The sequence below is a fragment of the Electrophorus electricus genome, chromosome 16 (assembly GCF_041902795.1).
Source record: "Electrophorus electricus isolate QZ-2024a chromosome 16, ASM4190279v1, whole genome shotgun sequence".
In the NCBI taxonomy this organism is placed as follows: Eukaryota; Metazoa; Chordata; class Actinopteri; order Gymnotiformes; family Gymnotidae; genus Electrophorus; species Electrophorus electricus.
In genome coordinates, this window is record NC_137512.1 from 17,810,001 (window position 1) to 17,830,933 (window position 20,933).

General features: G+C 41.7%; 1 protein-coding gene across 6 annotated transcripts in view; it reads left to right on the top strand.

Annotated features, from left to right (window-relative positions):
• Positions 1-20,933, top strand: part of magi2b (membrane associated guanylate kinase, WW and PDZ domain containing 2b) — a 69,704-nt gene that overhangs the window by 43,808 nt on the left and 4,963 nt on the right. For 5 of the 6 annotated variants that reach the window (XM_081698553.1, XM_081698555.1, XM_081698557.1 and 2 more), the window contains 11 exons: positions 2,667-3,172; positions 3,319-3,484; positions 9,273-9,304; positions 13,590-13,755; positions 14,356-14,391; positions 16,277-16,392; positions 16,814-17,009; positions 18,710-18,889; positions 19,159-19,344; positions 19,556-19,946; positions 20,696-20,888. In XM_081698553.1, the coding sequence (XP_081554679.1) occupies positions 2,667-3,172; positions 3,319-3,484; positions 9,273-9,304; positions 13,590-13,755; positions 14,356-14,391; positions 16,277-16,392; positions 16,814-17,009; positions 18,710-18,889; positions 19,159-19,344; positions 19,556-19,946; positions 20,696-20,888 (2,168 nt within the window). The remainder of the gene's footprint in view (positions 1-2,666; positions 3,173-3,318; positions 3,485-9,272; positions 9,305-13,589; positions 13,756-14,355; positions 14,392-16,276; positions 16,393-16,813; positions 17,010-18,709; positions 18,890-19,158; positions 19,345-19,555; positions 19,947-20,695; positions 20,889-20,933) is intronic. The other variant, XM_081698554.1, reaches the window with a different exon arrangement.

Genomic DNA, 20,933 nt, shown 5'->3' on the forward strand with positions numbered 1-20,933 from the left:
ACAGGCAGTTTAATAGTAAACCCTGTGAAAAAAGGCCTGCATGCATATACAAACAAAATGGTGTTGGCATTGCTGTTGCAACTGCCTGGTAACTTTTCTGTACAGTACACGTCTTGTGCATGGTTGCTTCTGTTGTGGGACACTGTTCAATAATAGTAAGGTGATTTTTTACAGGTTGATGCAACAGTATACTGCATTTCAAGTCTTTTATCGTCTTATAAATATGATTGACCATAAACATTTACTGCTTGGAGGGCTTATGTACTCAGTGCTAGGAGACACAGAAGGACTTTTATCTTTTATCTGGTCAGTTTGGAAGTGCTTTAACTCAGCTATGGTTTTGCCCAAAACTACTACTAGTACTACTACCACCACTACTACTACTACTACTACTACTACTACTACTACTACTAATACTACTACTACTACTACTACTACTACTAATAATAATAATAATAATAATATTTTTTTATAAGCACATTTAAAAATCCAGGTCCCTGTACATACAGTAACAACAAACATTACAGGAAAAAGATGATGATGATGATGATGATGATGATGATGATGATGATGATGATGATGATGATGATAAACATGCAGTAAAGTTAATAGTAAAATAGTAAAATTAAATTGGGACCAAATAAATTTAATAGACAAAGAGTTATAGTGTTGCAACAATAATTGAGAAGGTAAGTTGAAAGTGATGCGTTTTCAGTGCTTTTTGCAAGAGACTAGGTGGATCTGACTTAAACCTGCCAATAGAGACAAACTTATCTATTGGTGAGATATGATTTAAACCACATAAGTATGCAGACCAGCCTTGTGCATCTATGAAGCAGGGTGTCATGACACTCAAAGACAGCAGTAAGGTTTAGGGGAACAAGTATGTTCAACAATCCAGAGTCATCTGCTACCAGTAGTTGCGTGACTGATGTTCTCATTTAACTGTGTTTAATTTATCCTCTTTTGATGGTGGGAAAAAAGTCACTGAAGTGTGTCTGCCCCATTCACCCCACATAGATATAGTATAGATCAGTATAGATCAGCCTCTGGTTGTTTATAATGCTGAATATTTTCCAGATGGCTTACTCATATTTTATTCCTGCCCTTAAAATGACCCTGGTGGATTGGTGGGAAGCTTTCATTGCCATTATGTTTTAACATTCCTGATGTGTGTGTGTGTGTGTGTGTGTGTGTGTGTGTGTGTGTGTGTGTGTGTGTTTGTGTGTTTGTGTGTTATTAGACGTTATTAGAAAAAACAGGTAGGTGTACAGTCTACAGCCCATCTGTGGCCATGCACAGATTCTGTTAGCAATCCTTTAGCCCTTCATCAGTGGTACATTTCTCATTCTAGCACAGCTGTTGGTTGGTGATTTTTGGATGGCAGACCATTCTGAACCAAGCAGTGACACTAAAATGTATAAAACAGGTGCTTCAACATGTCTTTATTGTGTCATCAGAAATGTTTTACTACATGCTTTAACACTGCTGTCTCTGATAAAGTTGTACGAAGTCAACACCCACAATCACTGAGTGTCACTAGTGTGATGAGTCAGCTATCCAATTACTATCTGGTTAGCAGTGGTCAGAAACTAGGATCAAGAGTGATTGATGAATTGCGTGTGGCAACAGATGACAGTGTAAAATGATAAAATTTCTCTAAGACAGATGTATGTAAACGTAAGGTGTATGTAAGTATTCAGCGAGTATAGGTGGAAGGTAGGTGTTTTTTATTAAGTGGTTGTTGAGTTTAAACCTGCACATACATGACCAAATGTCACTGAAGTAGCCCCTGAACCACTCAGTGTAGATGGTAAAAAGGTTCCAGTTATGTCCAGCTTTGGTTCTTCATTTTTTTTTATTTTAAGGTGTATGTGGCTTTCTGTCACTATGTGTTACACTGTCTGAAAATGCAAGAAATCTGAGCATAGTCTTGGACATCCAGCGGTCATTCTCTGTCCATGTTATTTAATGTGACCTGGACATGCAAGTTTCTCTTATATAAAATAATGGAGGATTCAGCCATTTAGTTCTAAGGATGCCACTCAGTTGCATGGAAATGAGTGGGGGGAGCAGTTCCCCCCAAGGACAGAAAGTACATAGTGCTTCTAACAGAAAGATTTTAATCTAGGAGATTGTTGTCCTTTTACAAAAGAGGGTTTTATTCTTACAAGCGAGGGTTCTATTCTTACACCAGTCCCTCGTCAGCTTAAGACTGAACTACTGCAACTCTCTCTTGGCAGGCCTCCCTATACACGCCACTAGAACCTTTCATCTGATCCAGAATGCAGCTGCATGACTTCTATTCAATCTTCCCAAGTTCACACACATCACTCCACTGCTTTCTTTAGTCACCTGCATGATTTAAAACCCTGATGCTTGCCTACAAAGCCACAAATGGACCTGGCAGTTCTTACCTGAAAGCATTTGTCTCACCCTGCATCATATCTCATACCCTGGTGTCTCAAGTACAGCATTTCTGGAACCATTGCAAGAGACAGAGAATATGCCCCAAGACTCTTGTACTAGAATCCAGATGGTGGAATGAATTTCCACTATGTGCCTGTACAGCAGTGTCTGATATATGCTAAAAATTGTGTGTGTGTGTTTTTGTGTATAAATATTTTAACCTTAACAGTTTTTTATTTACTTCCTTGTCCACGCAGGTGATGTCATTGTCTACATCAATGACATCTGTGTCTTAGGCACGACACATGCAGATGTGGTCAAGCTCTTCCAGTCTGTCCCCATTGGCCAGAGTGTGACCCTCGTGCTGTGCCGAGGCTACCCGCTCCCTTATGACCCCGAGGATCCATCAGCCAGCACTACTGTGCCGCCCCTGGGCCTGGTGGATACTTCTCTGTTGCTCAATGGACGGAACACCTACGACAACTATATGGAGTACATGTCTCTGACCGGCCGACTGGTCGCCGAGCATGGCGAGGGTCTGGCCCAGACCTCCCACCCTGGGGACACCCACCTGGATGGCTCTCAGCCACCCTCCCTCACCACAGGAGCTCCGCCTGATGACAGCATTTCCATGGCATCATCGTCCGGGGCGACAGCAGGAGCACAAGTCCCTCCAGAGCTTCTGAGCCTCACCATGACCAAAGGAGCAGAGGGCTTTGGCTTCACCATTGCAGACAGTCCTACCGGCCAGCGAGTAAAACAGGTGCTTGAATGCACACTTTCCTGCCATAAGTGTTTTGTTACACTCTATTGCATACTTTTACGCACAGTTGGAAGCTGCTTTGTCGTTTCATACATATTAACACGCTCCACTGAAAACATGATGTTTATGAGAAAATTGTCTGCTAGGTGCTGGAGCCCCAGGGCTGTCCTGGCCTGTGTGAAGGAGATCTTATAGTGGAGATTAATCAGCAGGGCCTGCAGAGTCTCAACCACTCCCAGGTGGTGCAGATCCTGAAGGACTGCCCCGTGGGCACAGATGCTACCCTCATCATCCAGAGAGGTGGAGGAACAGGTGTGACTCTCTTCTGTTGTTTTCTCAATTGTCCTTGATGTTTAAAGTAGAAGTTTAAAATATTTTGGATTTAATGTCTTCGTTTAACTAGGTGGATCTCAAGATGTTTGGAGATCTGGAACAAATGCTTTAAGATACTTTGCTACTGACTATTTCATATTATATACAGTTGTAGAGGAATGCATTTCAAAATTGTCTGCTGAGTACATTTTCTTTTTTGCTTGACCGTGTAGTGGGCTGGCCAACTTTCACTGACTCACTAAGTCCCATTTTTGAACCGCAAATGTGTGCGTTGCCTCAGTGCATCTGTGCATTAGCTAGCTAGATAAATTAAAGGTACATTGGAAGTAGTTAGTAATGAAAACTGTAATGAACATGTGGGTGCCTATGAAAGCAACTGGTGTTCTACTCTTAATCAATTCATTTTGTAAGTAGTCTCTATTTGGGTAGATTAAATCCAGTAATGATTATCTTGACTCACATTAACTAGTGGCGGTGTTGGAGACTAATTCTAATTTTCTAGTGTGTGAAGTGTTAGTGATATTCAGGATATTTGTGATTTGTGAGTAATATTACTGTAATTGCTCTAGAATGTTGTTTTGCTCACTTTAAAAAATGAATCTTTGCTGTTCAATACTTGCAAACAAAAACTGCTGTTAGCAAGGCAACAGGCATATTTATCAGCTAGATAATATTTTAAATCCTTTCTCCTGTTCCTGCTTTTAAATCACTTATCCTGCATCTGTGGATTTACAGTGGTGTTATTTTTAACAAATCTAGAATAATAAAAGAACAATGATGAATATTCTATGTAGAAACAAATACATATGGGTATACCCATACAGAGAATTACAGTGCACAGAGAAGAAAGTGAAGAGAAATTATCCTCTGGCTTATATTCACTGTGAATAACAGGACTGATCCACTGGTATCCCATCGTATATTCAAATGTACATTACATAGCTTAAAGTATATGGACACCTGACCCTCATCCCTATAAGATGCTTGGAAACCCCAATCCAAAACCACATGGAGGTGGCCCTCCATTTTGCAGCTGTAGCAGCCTCTGGTCTTCTGGGAAAGCTTTCTACAGGAATTTGGAGTTTGTAGGAATTTGTGTCCTTACAGTCAAAAGAGCTTTTGGAAGGTCAGGCACTGATGTTGGATGAGAAGGTCTGGCTTGTGGTTGACATTTCATTGCTGGCATGCTGTATACCACTGCAGCCAATGCTTGGCTTTGCATATAGTGATCTTAGGCTTGTGTGCAGCTGCTCATCCATGGAAACCCATTTCATGAAGCTCAACACAGTTCTTTGCTGATGGTGCTTCCAGAGGCAGTCTGGAATTCTGTAGTGAGTGTTGCAACAGAGGATGGGTGATTTTTATAGGCTACGCATTTCAGCACTCGGCAGCCATGCTCCGTGGATTTCATGGTATATTACTTTGTGACTATGCTGTTGATGTTCCTAGACACTTTCACATTTCACATTAATATCATTTAAAGTTGACCGGAGCAGGTCTAGCAGGGCAGAGATTTACACAAACTGGCTTGTGGCAAAGGTGGCATCCTACAACAGTACCACCTTTAAAGTCACTGAGTTCTTCAGTATGATCTATTGTAATGCTAGTGTTTATCTAGGGAGATGACATGGCTATGTGGCTTGGTTTTATACACCTGTCAGCATGGGGTGTGACTGAAATAGCTGAATTCAGTAATTAGGAAGGATGTTCATGTACTTTTGGCTATTTAGTGTTTATTTCAACAACCTCTTGTGGTTCACAGTTGGACTTTGAAGACTGAATTTTTTAAACAAGCGCAACTGAACTAGTGCAATGATTACATTGACTTGCAGTCTCTTCGTGTCAATATCTGTCCATAATTCATATTTGGAGCCATTTCTGATGAAACCATACTATTATAAGTATTGGCTGGCAATGCTCGTTATGTAACATAAAAGTCTCATTTTAATATATCAGCTATTTCTTTCACACTTTAGTAACTTCTCTAACACAACCCTAGCTCTTGAGGAATAAAATATATAATAATTGTTATATTTTCTTAATGTTTGGGGTTTTATACAAGTCAGTACCTCCCCATTGTGGTAATAATGTGCATAAACTCGAAATTCAAGGGACTTCATATTTAGCGTTTATTGTTAGCTGGGGCTATAATTAACAAGTGCAAAGCACAAAGCGGGTAAATTGTTTTACATTTTATGCAAGAGACAACTTGAAAGATAGCAGGACTGTAGGAACTGATGAATTTTTCAAAGCAGTAAGACACAAAAGACACTCAAATTCTATACTTCCTTCAGAGATTTCCAAGCATTTCAGATGTCGTACTGTTAACACTTGTGTGAAAGATGTGCAGTGGTTGGTGGCTTGGTGAAACTAGGCTTTTTTCAAATTATTTTATGTTCTTTAACTTCTTTAACTAGGCTTTTTAAATCAAATGCTCCTCTTTCTGTAATTTGTACAACTGACTCATGTGGTATGGTGGTGGTCAGATTAATGTCCCACCTGAGGATTTTAATCCTGTTTGTATGTTCTTTGTTATCTGATGCTCTTTTGATGTGAGGCTGTCTGAGGATGGTGCATGCAATGCAGCTCACTTCTCTTCTTTCACACTAGTACCTTGTCAGTCTTGGTGTGTGCATGTGTTGCATGCATTTATGTGTGTGTTGAAACTCCATGGCATCATTTTAGAATCAGTTGCCTTTTTTAAGTTAAGCCTTTGGTGAAAGTCCAGAGCACACCTTGCCAGTTGCAGGTGGTGATTTGTAGCATTTTCTGATTTGAGCCAAAATAATTTGCTAATTTGAAATGTTTGCATTGAAAAAATGTCTGCATTAAAATGTTCATATTTCATTAAAATTGATTTTAATGAAACACTTTACTGCACAGGCTTATGATGCTGATATTGGAATTACCTTATTTACGTTAACTCCCATTTTGCTTTTGAAATGAGGCAACGTTATTGTTTTAATGGAACACTTGGATCCTGTTCAGGCAGAAAGTCTAGTTTTGCCTAGGTGATATGTCTGACCTTTTCCTTCATGTCAGAGTGAACAATCACTCTGGAACAGATCGAAACTAAAACAGTCGTACAAGGCTCAGTCTTCCTCATTCATACTGACTCCCACTGTCTCACAATGATGCACCATCTTAACCATTAAAGTGAGTAAAATGATCATATGCATCAGTCATCAGTCTGATTCCAGCATGGAGCTGCATTGAGGGCTACGTTCCAATAAGCATTTGCCTTCTCTCTCTCTCTCCCTCTCCCTCTCCCTCACTTGCTCTCTCTCCATTTTACTGAAAGCTATACCCCTGGACGACCTCTAAAATATACACGCAGTGAGGTCTAAAGTAAGCCAGTGAGAGACAGTCTGACTCACAAGCTGACTGTGAGGCCATTCAGTTCCAGCACAGGCATGCATCCAATGTCCCATCCAGTGCTGGCCATGTTCACAGCTCTCTCTCTTCAGCGCCGCGATTAGCGCACAGCTCTCACACTGAGCCACACACCACAAGCTGACAGTACTCTGTACCAATGAGAATGCAGATGTTCATTAAAAAAATGGGATGTTTGCAGAATCAGCCAATTGTGGACTGACACATCACAGCATGCTAATCTGTTTTGTTCAAGGGATTTGTCAGAATTGGTTATGGCTAATTCAGCAGCACTTGTAGAAATTTGATATGATTATCATTTAACATGAATGATAATAATTAATCTTAATCAATATGGTTATTTTCAGGAATTACTATGCTTCAAATCCTTTTGCAATGCATTGTGGGGGTGGGGTTAGGGTGGGGTGGGGGGTAATAAAACGTTTCCTGTTGGTCTTTTTGTTCTCTTACCATCCTGTTCGCTCTAGCATTCTAACCTTTCTGTTTGAGTACACTCTTTATGATGGGTATTGTCAGCACTGTTATGATAGAAGAGGCAGGTACGAGTTGATGGGTCCATTCCCCTGACTCGGCAGAGAGCTTGCAGGATCACTGGGGCCATGGCATTTCAGCACCATGGACAGCCCCCCTTAGTCCCGTGACATTTCAGCACGTCGGACAGCTCCCCAGCCCTTCGGTCTCAGATCTCATCGAAAGCGCTTGTCACTCAGTGCTGTCTGCACTCAGGAAGTGTCCTCCCCATCCCAGATGATTCACTTTGTGACAGGCTGCTGCTCTGTTCCAGCTATTGACTGGAGGCGGGAAGAGTCTTACTGACAGTAATATGAGTGAAACCCAAGACCTGAGGCAGATAAACATTTTCTGTGTGTAATTTTAATCATACCTCCCTCTTTCTTTCAACTCTAGTTCAGATTGCATTACAGGAACTGAATAACATACATGTCAAGTATCAGAGGTAGTAATGATAAAGATTTTGTTTATGTAAAAACAAGTACGTACTGTCGTTTTTCAAATATATTTTGTATAAGCTTGTGTTGAAGGGAAAAGGAGTCTCTTTTGTTTGGCAGAAATTCATATTTTCCTAAAGGCTTCACGTTCAGCTCTTAGCCATGCCAAGTTCCATTCTGGTCAGGGAGCCTCTGATGTAATCCTGTTAGTTTAAGTGGGCATACAAATGTCCTGCTCTAGCCTCCTCCTGACACACACACACACACACACACACACACACACACACACACACACACACACACACACACACACACACACACACACACAAAAAGAGCTATGTACTTCATAAATATCCATGGACCCCAAGACAGATCGTTGCATAGTGATGGGGTACTTGGTTTGAAAGACCAAGATGCTGAGTCTTGCTCAGATCTCTGATAAAAACATGGCATGCTCTCCTCTGTTAGCTCTCTAATTTGTGATTTTCATGAGCTTTAATTAAATCACAGGAGCATTCACAAATGTCAGCTGCATATCCGGCGTAATTACCCGAAAGGCGTTAAAACCTTTGTCAGCTGTTGATCTTTGTAGAGATTGTTCAGCATGTCAGTGTATTTCACACTCATGTACAGGACCCAAGAAATACAATTCACATGTAGTTTATATTTATTTAAAGTGTCACTAGCAAAAATAGTCCATATTTAATTTTGACCTTAATTGTGTGTGTGTGTGTGTGTGTGTGTGTGTGTGTGTGTGTGTGTGAAAGAGAGCGAGAGAGACAGATAGACTTGAACTTGTCTGCTGTAAAAACCTCCAGCACCCCTATACTGGCCTGAGCCAAATCACCTCCTAGCACTGAACTGGCCTTAGCCCTCTCTATAGAGGAGTTAAGAGGAGGTTTCAGATGCTACCACTTCCATTTCCACCCTCTGAACTGCTCAGACTTTGAGGTGGAGAAAACCTGCCAAGCCCCACTCCACTCTACTTACTTACTGCACTCAGACATGCCACATGAGTCTCAGTTCATTTGCCATTGCTTTGTTTTTTATTCTGTTGCATTCATCGAGCATTGATTTGCTGTATAGCATATGAAGCTGCAGCAATAAGGACTGCTACCCCCCCCCCCCCCCCCCTCAATGAACTGTGCTTAGGACAGCATGCAAGACTCAGTAAATCTCTGTATGAATTATAAAGCTGGGCCCTGAAGCTAATGATGCAATTTTCACAAATAAATGCAACAGATTAACTTCATCTAAGTGCAGGCAAACAAGAACAACAGAAATGATGGAGAACTGAGACTTGGAGAACCAATGCCTAGTTCTGCATATGATGGCAATGACAATTTAGCAGTTCTCTGATTTAATCCATGTCTCTTGTTCTCTTTCCCTGATTCTCTCTCTTTCTTTCCCCCTTTTCTGTTTGTTAGGGCACTTCTCCCCCTGGGATGGCACCAAACAGGTAATCTAAAATGTTCACATTTTCCAGTGTCCTAAATGGGCTAAATTTGACCTAAATCTTAATGTGGGATGTATTGCCATGTATTTTGCTTCATACTGTCATTCCCTTGTCTTAGAAGTGCATATATGTAAAACATTTTCAAGCCTCTCCAATTTAAACATTTTTTAAGGTGCAACTGCACCTAAAATGTGAACTTGGATTATTTAAAGTGCAGGGAAGTTGTGGTAACAACACTATTGCATAAACATGTTTGATTCTAAGAAGCAATGCTTATATCTTTATATTTCAAGTCAAGATTAAAGTAAAATTAAATGAGCTGTTCCATACTTCTAATATAGATATTTTAAGAAAAAACAAAGTCAAATTTATTTATATAGTGATTTATACAATATGCATTGTCACAAAGCAGTTTTAAAAATGTTTGGGTCTAAATCCCTAAAGAGCAAGTCAAAAGCATTTGCAGGTCAACACAAACTGTTTGCATGGGAATGCTAATTTTTTTTGCAAGGGAATGCAATACATTTGCCAGCACCTTTTTAAAATTTCATTTTTTTAACGATATGCTCCATGTTGTTGCGTATGGAGTAGCTCATTGAATTTAACTTTGGTCTTGGATTGAAATAAAGAGATCCAGTATCGCTTCTCAAATCAAACATGATTTTTATTAGTGAGCACAAACTGAAACCATTACTGATATCAATAGGACTTTGTAGAAGAAAAGATTGTTATAGTCTAGGAAGTGTAGTTGGATTCATTAGAGCACAACTTTGTGAGGGAATAAAAAACATTTGTGAGGGAATGCAATGCTGTTTTATCCACTGTCCCTTAGGGGCTCTGTATTATCAATTGGTGACTTGCAGATTTAAAAAAAAAAAACATTAATTACTGATGAGTTACTAGTAAAATTTGTTAACCCACTTATATAGCTAGCTAAGTGACTGCCAGCGAAATGTTGCCTATGGTTGGTAAAAACCCAGAATGTCTGCACATGCTCAGTAGACTCAAGGCCCCCCATGTTGTTGTTGTTGTTTTTGTTGTTTCAATTTGAAAGGTTGACTGAGTACAGTTATGCTTATTCGATATATCATTTTAAATTGAATGGTAAAAATTTCTCTTTTTTTTCTGTTTGAGGGGTAATTCTTTTTACGTTGTGCTATAGAAATATAAATCTTTTCATTCCCAGAACATTTCTGAATATTATTTTTAAAATTATTTTTTACACTATATAACTATATATTATTTATAAAGTTATAATCACTAATCACTATATTATATATAAAGATATGTGGTTACCCCTAATTCAGGTGTTTCAGTTAAACCATTGCTAACAGGTGTAAAAATTCAAGCACATAGCCATGCAGTCTCCATGGACAAACATTGGTAGTAGAATGGGTAATACCGAAGGGGACAGTGAGTAATCTGTCACAGTGATAGTATGCCACTGCGAGTCAGTGTCTGAAATTTCTTTCCTGATGGATCTGTACCTGTCACCTGAAAGTGCTATTATTGTGAAATGGAAGTATCTAGGAGCAACTGCAGTCACGAAGCAGCAGACCACATAAACTTACAGACTGGGGCCGCTAAGTGCTGAAGCACATAGTGCATAAAATCACCCATCCTCTATTGCATCACTCACTCCAGATTTCCAAAGTGCCTCTGGAAGCAACATCAGCACATGAACTGTGTATCAGGATTCATAAATAAAAATGGGTCATAAAATGGGTTTCCATGGTCTTGCAGCTGAATACAAGCCTACAGTCACTATGCACAAGGGCAGGTATTGGCTGAAGTGGTTTAAGGCATGCGGCCACTGAACTCTGGGGCCTAGACTGATTAATCAAGCTTCACTGTCTGGCAGTGTGATGGACATATCTGGGTTTGGTGGGAGCCAAGAGAATGTGACCAAATGGATATATGCATAGTGCCAGCAATAAAGTTTGGTGGTGGAGGGATCATGAGGCTGAGGCTGTTTCAGGGGTTGGACTTGGCACACTGGTTTCCAGTGAAGTGTAAAGTTAATACTTCTGCATAGAAAGACCAATCTGACAATTGTATGCTTCCAACATTGTGGCAACAGTATGGGGAAGGCTGTGCTTGTTCCAGCATAACTGTCTCCCTGTGCACAATGTGACTTGCATAAAGACATGGTTTGATGAGTTTGTTGTGGAGGAACTACAGTGGCCCACACAGAGCCCAGATCTCTGAGCTCAACCCCAATGAACACTTTTGGGATGAATTGGAATTGAAATGTCGACTGTAAGCCAGGCCTTCTCATCCAACCTTCTTATCATTGCCTGTCCTCCCAATAGCTTTTTTGCCTCTATGGGCACAAATTCTCAAAGGCACACTCCAAAATCTTGTTGAAAGCCTTCCAAGAACAGTGGAGGCTGTTATAGCTGCGGAGAGGGGTCCAGCACCATATTATCATCCATAGTTTTGAAATGGGATGACCCACAAGCTCATGTAGTTGTTTGAAGGCTCATGGTTAGGTTTCCACATCCTTTTGTTCACATGGTGTATTTTGGATATTGTTTTCAAATCAACATTTTACAAAATGAAATTCTGCTAATAATACAAGAAACCATCAAACAATAAAAACACAACAAAAAACAAATACACTTACAGTGGTTACTGGGAAATAATTCCAGTTCTCATATTAGTATGGAAATATACATACAAATACCCTTCTTGACAGTGCTGAAAGATCTCATGGGGTTGAGGATCAAGTCACGTCTTTCTGTAGAGTAGCATTTGAACCCCAGTGCAGGTTGCTCTTAACCCCTGATCTTGGGCCATCCCTTCCTCCCAAAAGCCTTTTCTTGACCATTAAAAGACAATACAGTGCTGATCTTAGGTATGCATTAAGCGCCAAATTGCTTCCTACACTGCAGGCACAGCAGGTTAGTTTCATCCTGCCTGCACTACTGTACCAGGTTTCATAAAATCTGAAAGGAAAATGAACAGGGTGACAGACACATTAATGCAGTCACTGTGGGTGGTCTGCCAAATCAGTATGCCTCCCTTGTCCCTGCGTTAGCAAACAAAGCCCTGTAACCTGTAGTGGGTTGTGTGTGTGTGTGTGTGTGTGTGTCTGTAAGAGGGCAGAATGTATTTGTCATGAAGAGGAATTATTCCAAGTCCAGCGATTATGCAGATGGTTCTCAATTGATATTCCTCTACCTCTGTCCCTGAGATCTCCCCATTTTATCACGCTGTCATAGGAAGTGAATTGTTCTGCCAAACCATGAACAACCTCTTCTCAGCCTTGCATCTCCACCGAATCTGAAAGCGAGCCGTGTCTTATTGTGATCTTCGCCTCTCATCACTCCTTGATATGGATTATGGTGTAGTATGTTCCAGTGTTTTATTATAGCTGAAATGGATCGGTGAGCCTTTCATTAATCCAACCCTGCATCCCCAGGAGCATCTAATGCGAGCATTGTGAGATCACTCATAAGGAGGATCTGGATATTCTTTTAACCTTTCGCTTTCATGTCAAGGAAAGAACACGATGGCGTAAAGCCGGGTTTTTGGGCAGCCTTGTTCTGCTTGGTTCAGATCCCAGTCTGGGTAGCATTAGCAGGCAGATGGGACTGGCATGGTAAACTAACAGGGAGTGGCTTTCCCGGTGCCTGGGGCTTCTGGCTGTGGTGCTGCTGCTCTCCCAACACACTTCACATGCACTCTTTTTAGTGCCCCAATCCATTTCCTGCAGAGAGCGCCAGATCTCTACACTCTGCTAAGATCTTTAATGGAGAGCAAAGGGATAAATGTATAAGTTCACCTTTACTGTGCACTTAATGTACTCAGCTTGCTTATCTTCCCAGACACATACACACACAGACACACACACACACACACACACACACACACACACACACACACACACACGTGCGCATGTATAGATCTTGTGTATTTTTGTGACATTTATAACAATGTCAGAAGAAAAAGTAGTCTCATGCAATAAAATGCGATGCTTAGCTTGGTTTTATAGCTTGGAGCCAGATAGTGTGCACTACATATAAATATTGGTATGTTGCAGTAAGTTGCAATAATGCCCATTATTTTCTTTTTACTCAATCTATGTGTTTCATGCTTCAAATTCTTCTTCACCTTTTAGATAAGCCTTGCTTCCACTCAGGGATTTTTTGTTTAACATATTCATGCATTTTTAAACATAGTTAGGGGTAACTGGAAGATAAACATGGAAATAATCTATGCCCCAGTCCTGAAGACAGCTTTAAAACTCATAGGATGACCTACATAATTGGTCATGTGTTTGCAGTGGGACCCTCAAGGAAGCCCCCAGACGGCCCTGGTGGCCCCCAGCCTCTCCCAAGCCGCACCCCATCCCATTCAGGCACTGCACCCCGACGCCGACGGGGGCCACCTGGGCAAACCCGATCCCTACGACCTCTATGAGAAGTCCCGCGCCATTTATGAGAGCAGGCGTAAGTCTGAACACTTTCTCAAGATTTTGATTAGGGTGGTTCAGGAATATGCCTATATTAATAGCTGTGGCTGAGCGGTTATCAAATCAGCTGCACCTGCACCTTGTAAATCTGCTGAACATATATGTTCACGGAACACACACAGGAGTACAGGGTGGGGCCGAACCCCCCGCCCAACACACACACACAAACCCCACGTCCACTCCAAGGCCACAAAACATCAAACACAAACATCAGACCACATCAGATTACCATGCTGCCTATTTACTCTGCTCTTCCAGCAGTGGTGTTACACAACTAAACCGGTGTCGCCACTAAACTGGTGTTACATAGCTAAAAATGTGAGCTATTTTCACTTTTTATTTTAGCATTAGCTTTCGATATGTCCAGTTTTCCTCTGCTGAAGTCATTACAGCACACATTCATCCTGCTGTACAGAAATAATTCTGCTGTCATTATGTAATCTTGAGGAGTTCATAACCACATCTTGTTGTAATTGTGTGTGAATGAATACCAATTTAGGCCATTCATTCTCATAGAGCCACCATTTAGTGGCATAAAGACTCTCTGATTAGGATCTGCTCATTATTTCCCTTCCAGAGCCTGGTCCACCACGAATGCTGACTGACTCTACAGGCAAGTAGATTATGCTGCAATTTGTTTTGCTGTATTATGAAGCATATGTCATATACTTCGGAGTTCAATACCTAATGCATCTGTCTTTGCTGAATTCCCAGTCGATAGCTAGTCTATATTTAACTGCATATGTACCAGCATGGCTCTGGCCTGTACTGAAGTATAAGGTTCAGAACTGCATTGCATATCATGCTAGGTGACCTACATACATTCACTGGCCACTTTATTAGGTACACCTTGCTAGTACAGCATTGGACCCATTTTGCCTTCAGAACTACCTTAATTCTTCGAGGTGTAGATACACCAAGATGCTGGAAACATTTCTCAGGGATTTTGGTCCATAATTACATAATAGCATCATGCAGCTGCATATCCATGATGCGAGTTTCCAATTCCACCACATCCCAAAGGTGTTCTATTGGATTGTGATCTGGTCACTGTGGAGGCCATTTGAATACAGTGAACTCATTGTCATGTTCAAGAAACCAGTTTGAGATGATGGCACATGCTGAAAGTAGCCATCAGAAGATGACCAACACACCTATTGTCATAAAGTGATGGACATGGTCAGCAACAGTACGCAGGTAGGCTGTGGCTCAATTAAGTATTAAGGTATTAAAGGGCCCAGAGTATGCCATTACATCAGCGTGCCACTATCCCACTCACCATTACACCACCACCAGCCTTAACTGTTTATGCAAGGCAGGATGGATCCATGCTTTCATATTGTTTATGCCAAATTCTGGCCCTACCATTCGAATGTCGCAGCAGAAATCGAGACTCATCAGATCTGGCAGCGTTTTTCCAATCTTCCATTGCCATATTTTGGTGAGTATGTAAATTGTAGCCTCAGATGCCTGTTAATAGCTGACAAGAGTGGCATATCTGCTTCAAGGTTTGATGTGTTGCACATTCAGAGATGTTGTTCTGCATACCTCAGTTGTAATGAGCGGTTATTTGAGTTACTGTTGCCTTTCTATCAGCTCAAACCAGTCTGTCCATTCTCCTCTCACCTCTGGTGGCAGCAAGGTATTTTCACCCAGTGTGTGACTCACTGCATGTTTTCACTTGTTCTGATCATTCTTTGTAAACCCTAGAGATGGTTGTGAGTGAAAATCCCAGTAGATCAGCAATTTCTGATCTACTCAGACTAGTCAGTCTAGCACCAACAAACATGCCATGTTCAAAGTCACTTAAATCACTTTGCTTCCCTATTCTGATGCCCAGTTTGAACTTCAGCAGGTCATCTGACCATGTCTACATGCATTAATGCATTAAGTTGCTATCATGTCATTGGCTGATTAGATATTTGCAAACGCCTAATAAAGTGCTGGTGAGTGTATGTGCTGTACATAAGTGAGGGGAGATCCTTTAATGCATCTTGAATCCAGGTGTTGTTCACCTGGGATTTTGTTTTGGAGTATGGCCTGATTTTCCCTACTAATGACATTTTCTTCGTTTCAAGTTTATTTATTTATGTAAGGTGACTAAGGTGACTATAACTATGTTTGTTAGTCATACAGCAGGTTGGCTATAATATAAAAAGATTACCTTCCTAGTCATAGTTAGTTTGTAATCCATGCTTGGCTAACGGGCTTAGCTACAGCGCCTTCTGTTTAATGAGACACAAGTGTGAATTGTGAACGCAAGTGTTTGTGTTTCCACGTCTGCATTCACACTGAATAACCACATTATTCTATTCCCACCATCCCTTGTTTATGTGTGTTGAACACAGATCACAGTACAATGAATACAATGACTTTGTTTTATTTTGAAGCCTCTGATTGCAATGCTTTTTCAAGCCTGTCTAGCCCAGGGCATTAGAGCTGAAGTCCACAGGCTGAGCTGCTACAGTACTGACCTGCGCACTCTGCTGCTTTCTCAGGTGTGGAATACCAGGAGGTGGAGGTGCACCTGGTGAGGGAGAAGACAGGCTTCGGCTTCCGGATTTTGGGAGGAGATGAGGCGGTACAGGCTGTGAGTCCGGAGGCCCGTGACAAGGCTCGTATGGGGAAACTGAGGACATCCTCTGTTTATCTGTTCATCTTAAATTGGCTCAGGAGAAGAGAGAGAGCCCGAAGCATAGAGAGAGACTGGAGATGTGACCTTTTACAGTGTAGACCAAACAACATCAAAAAAACAATACATTATTGTTTCATTGCTTTCCTCTAGATTCTCTTGGTAGGAGAGAGCTTAGCTTGCAATCTTTGCTGCTTTTTCATGCATATTACTGTCTTATTATCACGGCCTACCCGCTCAGTTGCACCTCTTACACTAGATGTGACTAGCACTCCACATAAAGCCTACTGATGGGGAATTTAATCTTAAACAATTTCTTGAACACTATCTGGGGGCCGCAAAACCTCTGCCTTTGGTGCATTTTCTGGTGCCTAATAAAGTGATGGTTTATTCCTTGTCACAGATTGTGATTGGAGCGATTATTGCGAACAGTCCCGCAGAGCGGGATGGTCGCCTGCGTCCAGGCGATGAGCTGGTGTCTGTGGACAGGATGCCTGTGGCGGGACGGCCACATCGATACGTCATTGACCTCATGCACGCCGCGGCACGCAACGGCCAGGTCACCCTGACCGTGAAACGAAGGATGCTGCATCAGGCTGGTGAGAACTGGACTACATCATACTAAATCTGACTCAGTACTTCAGTTCTTAATTTACCATGTCAACAAAATAGATTTTTATAAAATATGCAGACTCTTGATTCTAGATATATAAATAAATGAATGAATGCATGGTTAAAGTGTCAGGACCTTTCCTGTTGTATGTGCTAGAACAGTCCTGGAGTAATAGAAAAGCAGCTCAGTATTCCCTCCCCTTCTAAAATCAGCTATGCTCACATCCTAATAGCTGTGACAGCACATGCAGATGTAGTTTTGGTGTAGAACAGCTGCACTTCCGACAGTTCTAAATGGCTAATGCTCTGTTCCTAGAAGGAAAAGGTATAATGGGAGGGACTAAAAACAAAACAGTATAATGTGAGCCATCCTGCCAGTTTGCACTGTGAAGTTATTCTACTGTAGCTGGATTGCAGCTTGTGGTCATGGAGGGCAGGGGTTCCTGTGGTTGGTCAGGACATGCACCACGTTGTACCTCGCAGAGCCATTCGGACTCCTGCTGCCAGCCTGTTTTGGCTCTGTGCTGAATGGTTAAAGGAGGGTTTTGAAGCAAAACAACTATAAGCTTGCCAAAATGGCAAGCAGACCTCACACTAAAAACCAGACATTTGAGCATATTGACTTCAGGGTCTAAGCTGTGGGTTCATTCATTGATATTTGTTGATAAATAACAGAGCTGTACAGTGAGTCAGTTTTGCACACATTTATGATAAGTACACATGTAATCCTTTGGAGGCTATGACTGTGTGTTACTAACGCAGCAAGACAACGACGCATTGAGTAAGAGCCTGCCAGTCAGAGGGTAGTGTTACTGCAGTTGTATCTCTAGCTAAGACAGCTAGGTATGAGAGCTGAAATTACCCAGCACCAAAACAATACAGATATGTTTAGTTTTCTTTTCAGTATAACCTCTGCAGACCAAAATGCTGGCACGTCTTTGGCTGGGCAGAAAAAACCCTCATTTGAAAATCAAGGACCAACTGGTTTTATGAATGAACAAGGTTATATTCTGCTGTTGCATGGAAAGGTACTGTGAGAGGCAGTTAGCAAAAAATATGTCTTATAGCAAGTTAAATCATCTTAAATGTAAGCAGTAAAAATTATCTATTTAATTTACTATTTGATTAATAATTTCTCATTTTGAAGTTACTACAATAGCCTATAAATTATTAAACATATTTCTTATGTCAAGAAGATCTGTATCTTATAATAATTTTACAATAATCTCCTAATGAGAAAAAATATATAGATTTTCACGTGCTCAGATATAATATCCGATTTTTAAACAGAACATAAAGTTTATAAGCAAGTATGAGTTTCTAAGCATAGGAAATTTGTCTTGAATAATGTTAACATGGTTTCGAGAATGTATATTTTCTCTTTAACTATACTATTTTCTCAGTTCTCATATATGTGTCGCTTTACTTTTGGTATGGCTGCAGCTGCATGTTGTAACAGTCTAAACTGAAAACTTGAGGAACACTGTTTTCAGCTGCACTCCATTGCATGCTACTCAATTGCCCTTCATGCTGCTCATCTATTTAGCTTGCTAGCACCACAGCGCTGCATGAACTAATCTCCCTTACCACTGTGGGTGGCGCAAAACCAATAAAATCCCCTTTCCTCTGCACTCTCAGCAAAAGCCTGTTGAGCATTCACTGAAGCTGTGGTTACTGCCCCCTGCAGGGCAGCCATGTGGGGAGAATGGTGCAGCGGCCAATCAGAGTAGCTCCCCGCGAGGCCGTTCGGTGTGTCCGGTCAACCTGCCGCCCACCACTGATGTAGTCATCCACCGCAAAGAGACCGAAGGCTTTGGCTTCGTCATCATCAGCTCTCTAAACCGGCCTGAGAACACCACCACTATCTGTCAGTCTATCCTCTTCCTATACTTGATTATTGTAAAATGGTATTTATAAAACCTAAGGCCTAGTTACATAAAAAATGGGACTGTATTGTAACTAAAGATTTAGGTTTGACATGTAATGTAGGTCAAACCAACTTGAAGTATTCAAAATCGAGAGCCTTGGTGTAGTTTTGCTCGCATTTTTACATGTTCTTTCCTGTTTCCCAGTCTTCCATTTTTACCTGTAAAGATGGAAGCTGAGTTGAGATGTTTATTGCATGCCTTATTTTAGCGGTGCCACACAAGATTGGACGCATCATTGAGGGCAGTCCGGCAGACCGCTGTGGGAAGCTGAAAGTTGGTGACCGGATCATGGCCGTGAACAGTCAGTCTATTATCAACATGCCTCATGCCGACATCGTAAAGCTGATTAAAGATGCAGGCCTTACTGTCACCCTGCACATCATTCCCGAGGAAGGTCAGAGAGAAGCAGGCTTTATGAGTGTGTCAGCTGTATTGTTCCCCTTTGTGCTATAAAATGCCCTGCCTGTTAAATGAACCTGCTAGTAATAGTCTTATTTGATTCTCAGTTTCTCGGTTATATTTCATCCACAGATAATGGTAGTTGGTCACAGAGTGCTTGTCTGTTAGCTATTTTAAAAGCGTCTCGTACTTCTCCTCCTGTATAGATGTGAACGGCCCTCATTCCGCCCCCACCTCAGAGAAGCAGAGCCCCCTGGTGGCTCAGAAGCACAGTCCCCAAGCCCAGTCCAGCCCTGCAACCCAGCACAGTCCCACTGTGGTCCACCCCAGCCCTCCTGCCACCACCCAGCCTAGCCCACAGCTTGCAGAGCCAGGCCCCGGAGGTGCTCCAAGCAGCCCACCGGTGGTGACTCAGGCGAGCCAGCTTGCGATTCAGCCCAGCTTGGAAGCGGTGCAGGCAGGCCCAGGGGTGAGTCAGGCAGCTTCCATGGTGGATCAGGGCGTTCCGGTTGTTGCAGTTGTCCCAGGTGTCCAGCTCACCTCTATTGGTGGGGTACCAGTCCCAGTGCCACCTCAGCTCTACCTCCATGATAGCAGGTATTGTGTACCACATTGTCAGTATGATTTATATATAAATATTTTTTTTTTCTATATTTTACTTTTTTATTATATTTAGGATTCGTTATCCTTACTTGGGAGGTTATAGAGGAGCATTTACTTTAAAATTTTGGTGTATAATTACTGAAACAAATTTTGCTGCTTCAAATATGAAAAGGGGGCATTTACTTTTATACTAGCATCATACCTTTGTACAGACATATTTAGAATTACATGTGGTTAAATCTGGACAGTTTCTATTAGCCTTTGGGTCACCTAACCTTTAGGCCAAATACAGGAGACATTAGTTCCACTAGTGGGCCGGTATGTTCTGGGTTCACTGGTGGCATACACCAGATCCTTTGCAGTAATCTTGTAGTTGAGCCCTGGGGAATGAGGTTGTCTTTTCCCCTCTAACTTTGTTGTGTAATGTCTCTTAACTCCTCAGCCTAAATTATTTACTTGTGGATGTCTGCTCTAAGACATCTCTGTGCAGGCAGTGCTTTTCTCTGTAGCCTGGTTTGGGTGCGCTGTGATTTATTGCAAAAGACTAAAGCGTGAGGTTTCAGACTCAGTGCTTATTGTCTAACCTGTTGAAAGTGCAGTTTGCAGTCTCTTGAAGTATGCTGCATCAACATCTGAAACACTGGACGGAGGGAGTATGGTTATGCAAATTTATGAATGACAAACACCATATGATTTGCTGTTGGAAAGGCTTTCTTCTAATTGAAACATTTTGGAAGCTACAGATCGGAGGTGAAAGCCAGACAGGACGTTAAACCAGACATCTGCCAGCCTCCATACACGGACTACAGACAGCCTCCAGTAGACTACCGACATCCGCCAGCAACAGACTACAGACAGCCTCCCACTATGGACTACAGACATCCGCCTCCTCTAATTGACTACAGACAACATTCTATCCCAGACTACAGGCCACAGGTAGGCCTACAAATCTCAGTGTGCTGTAAGGTCCAGACAGAAAGA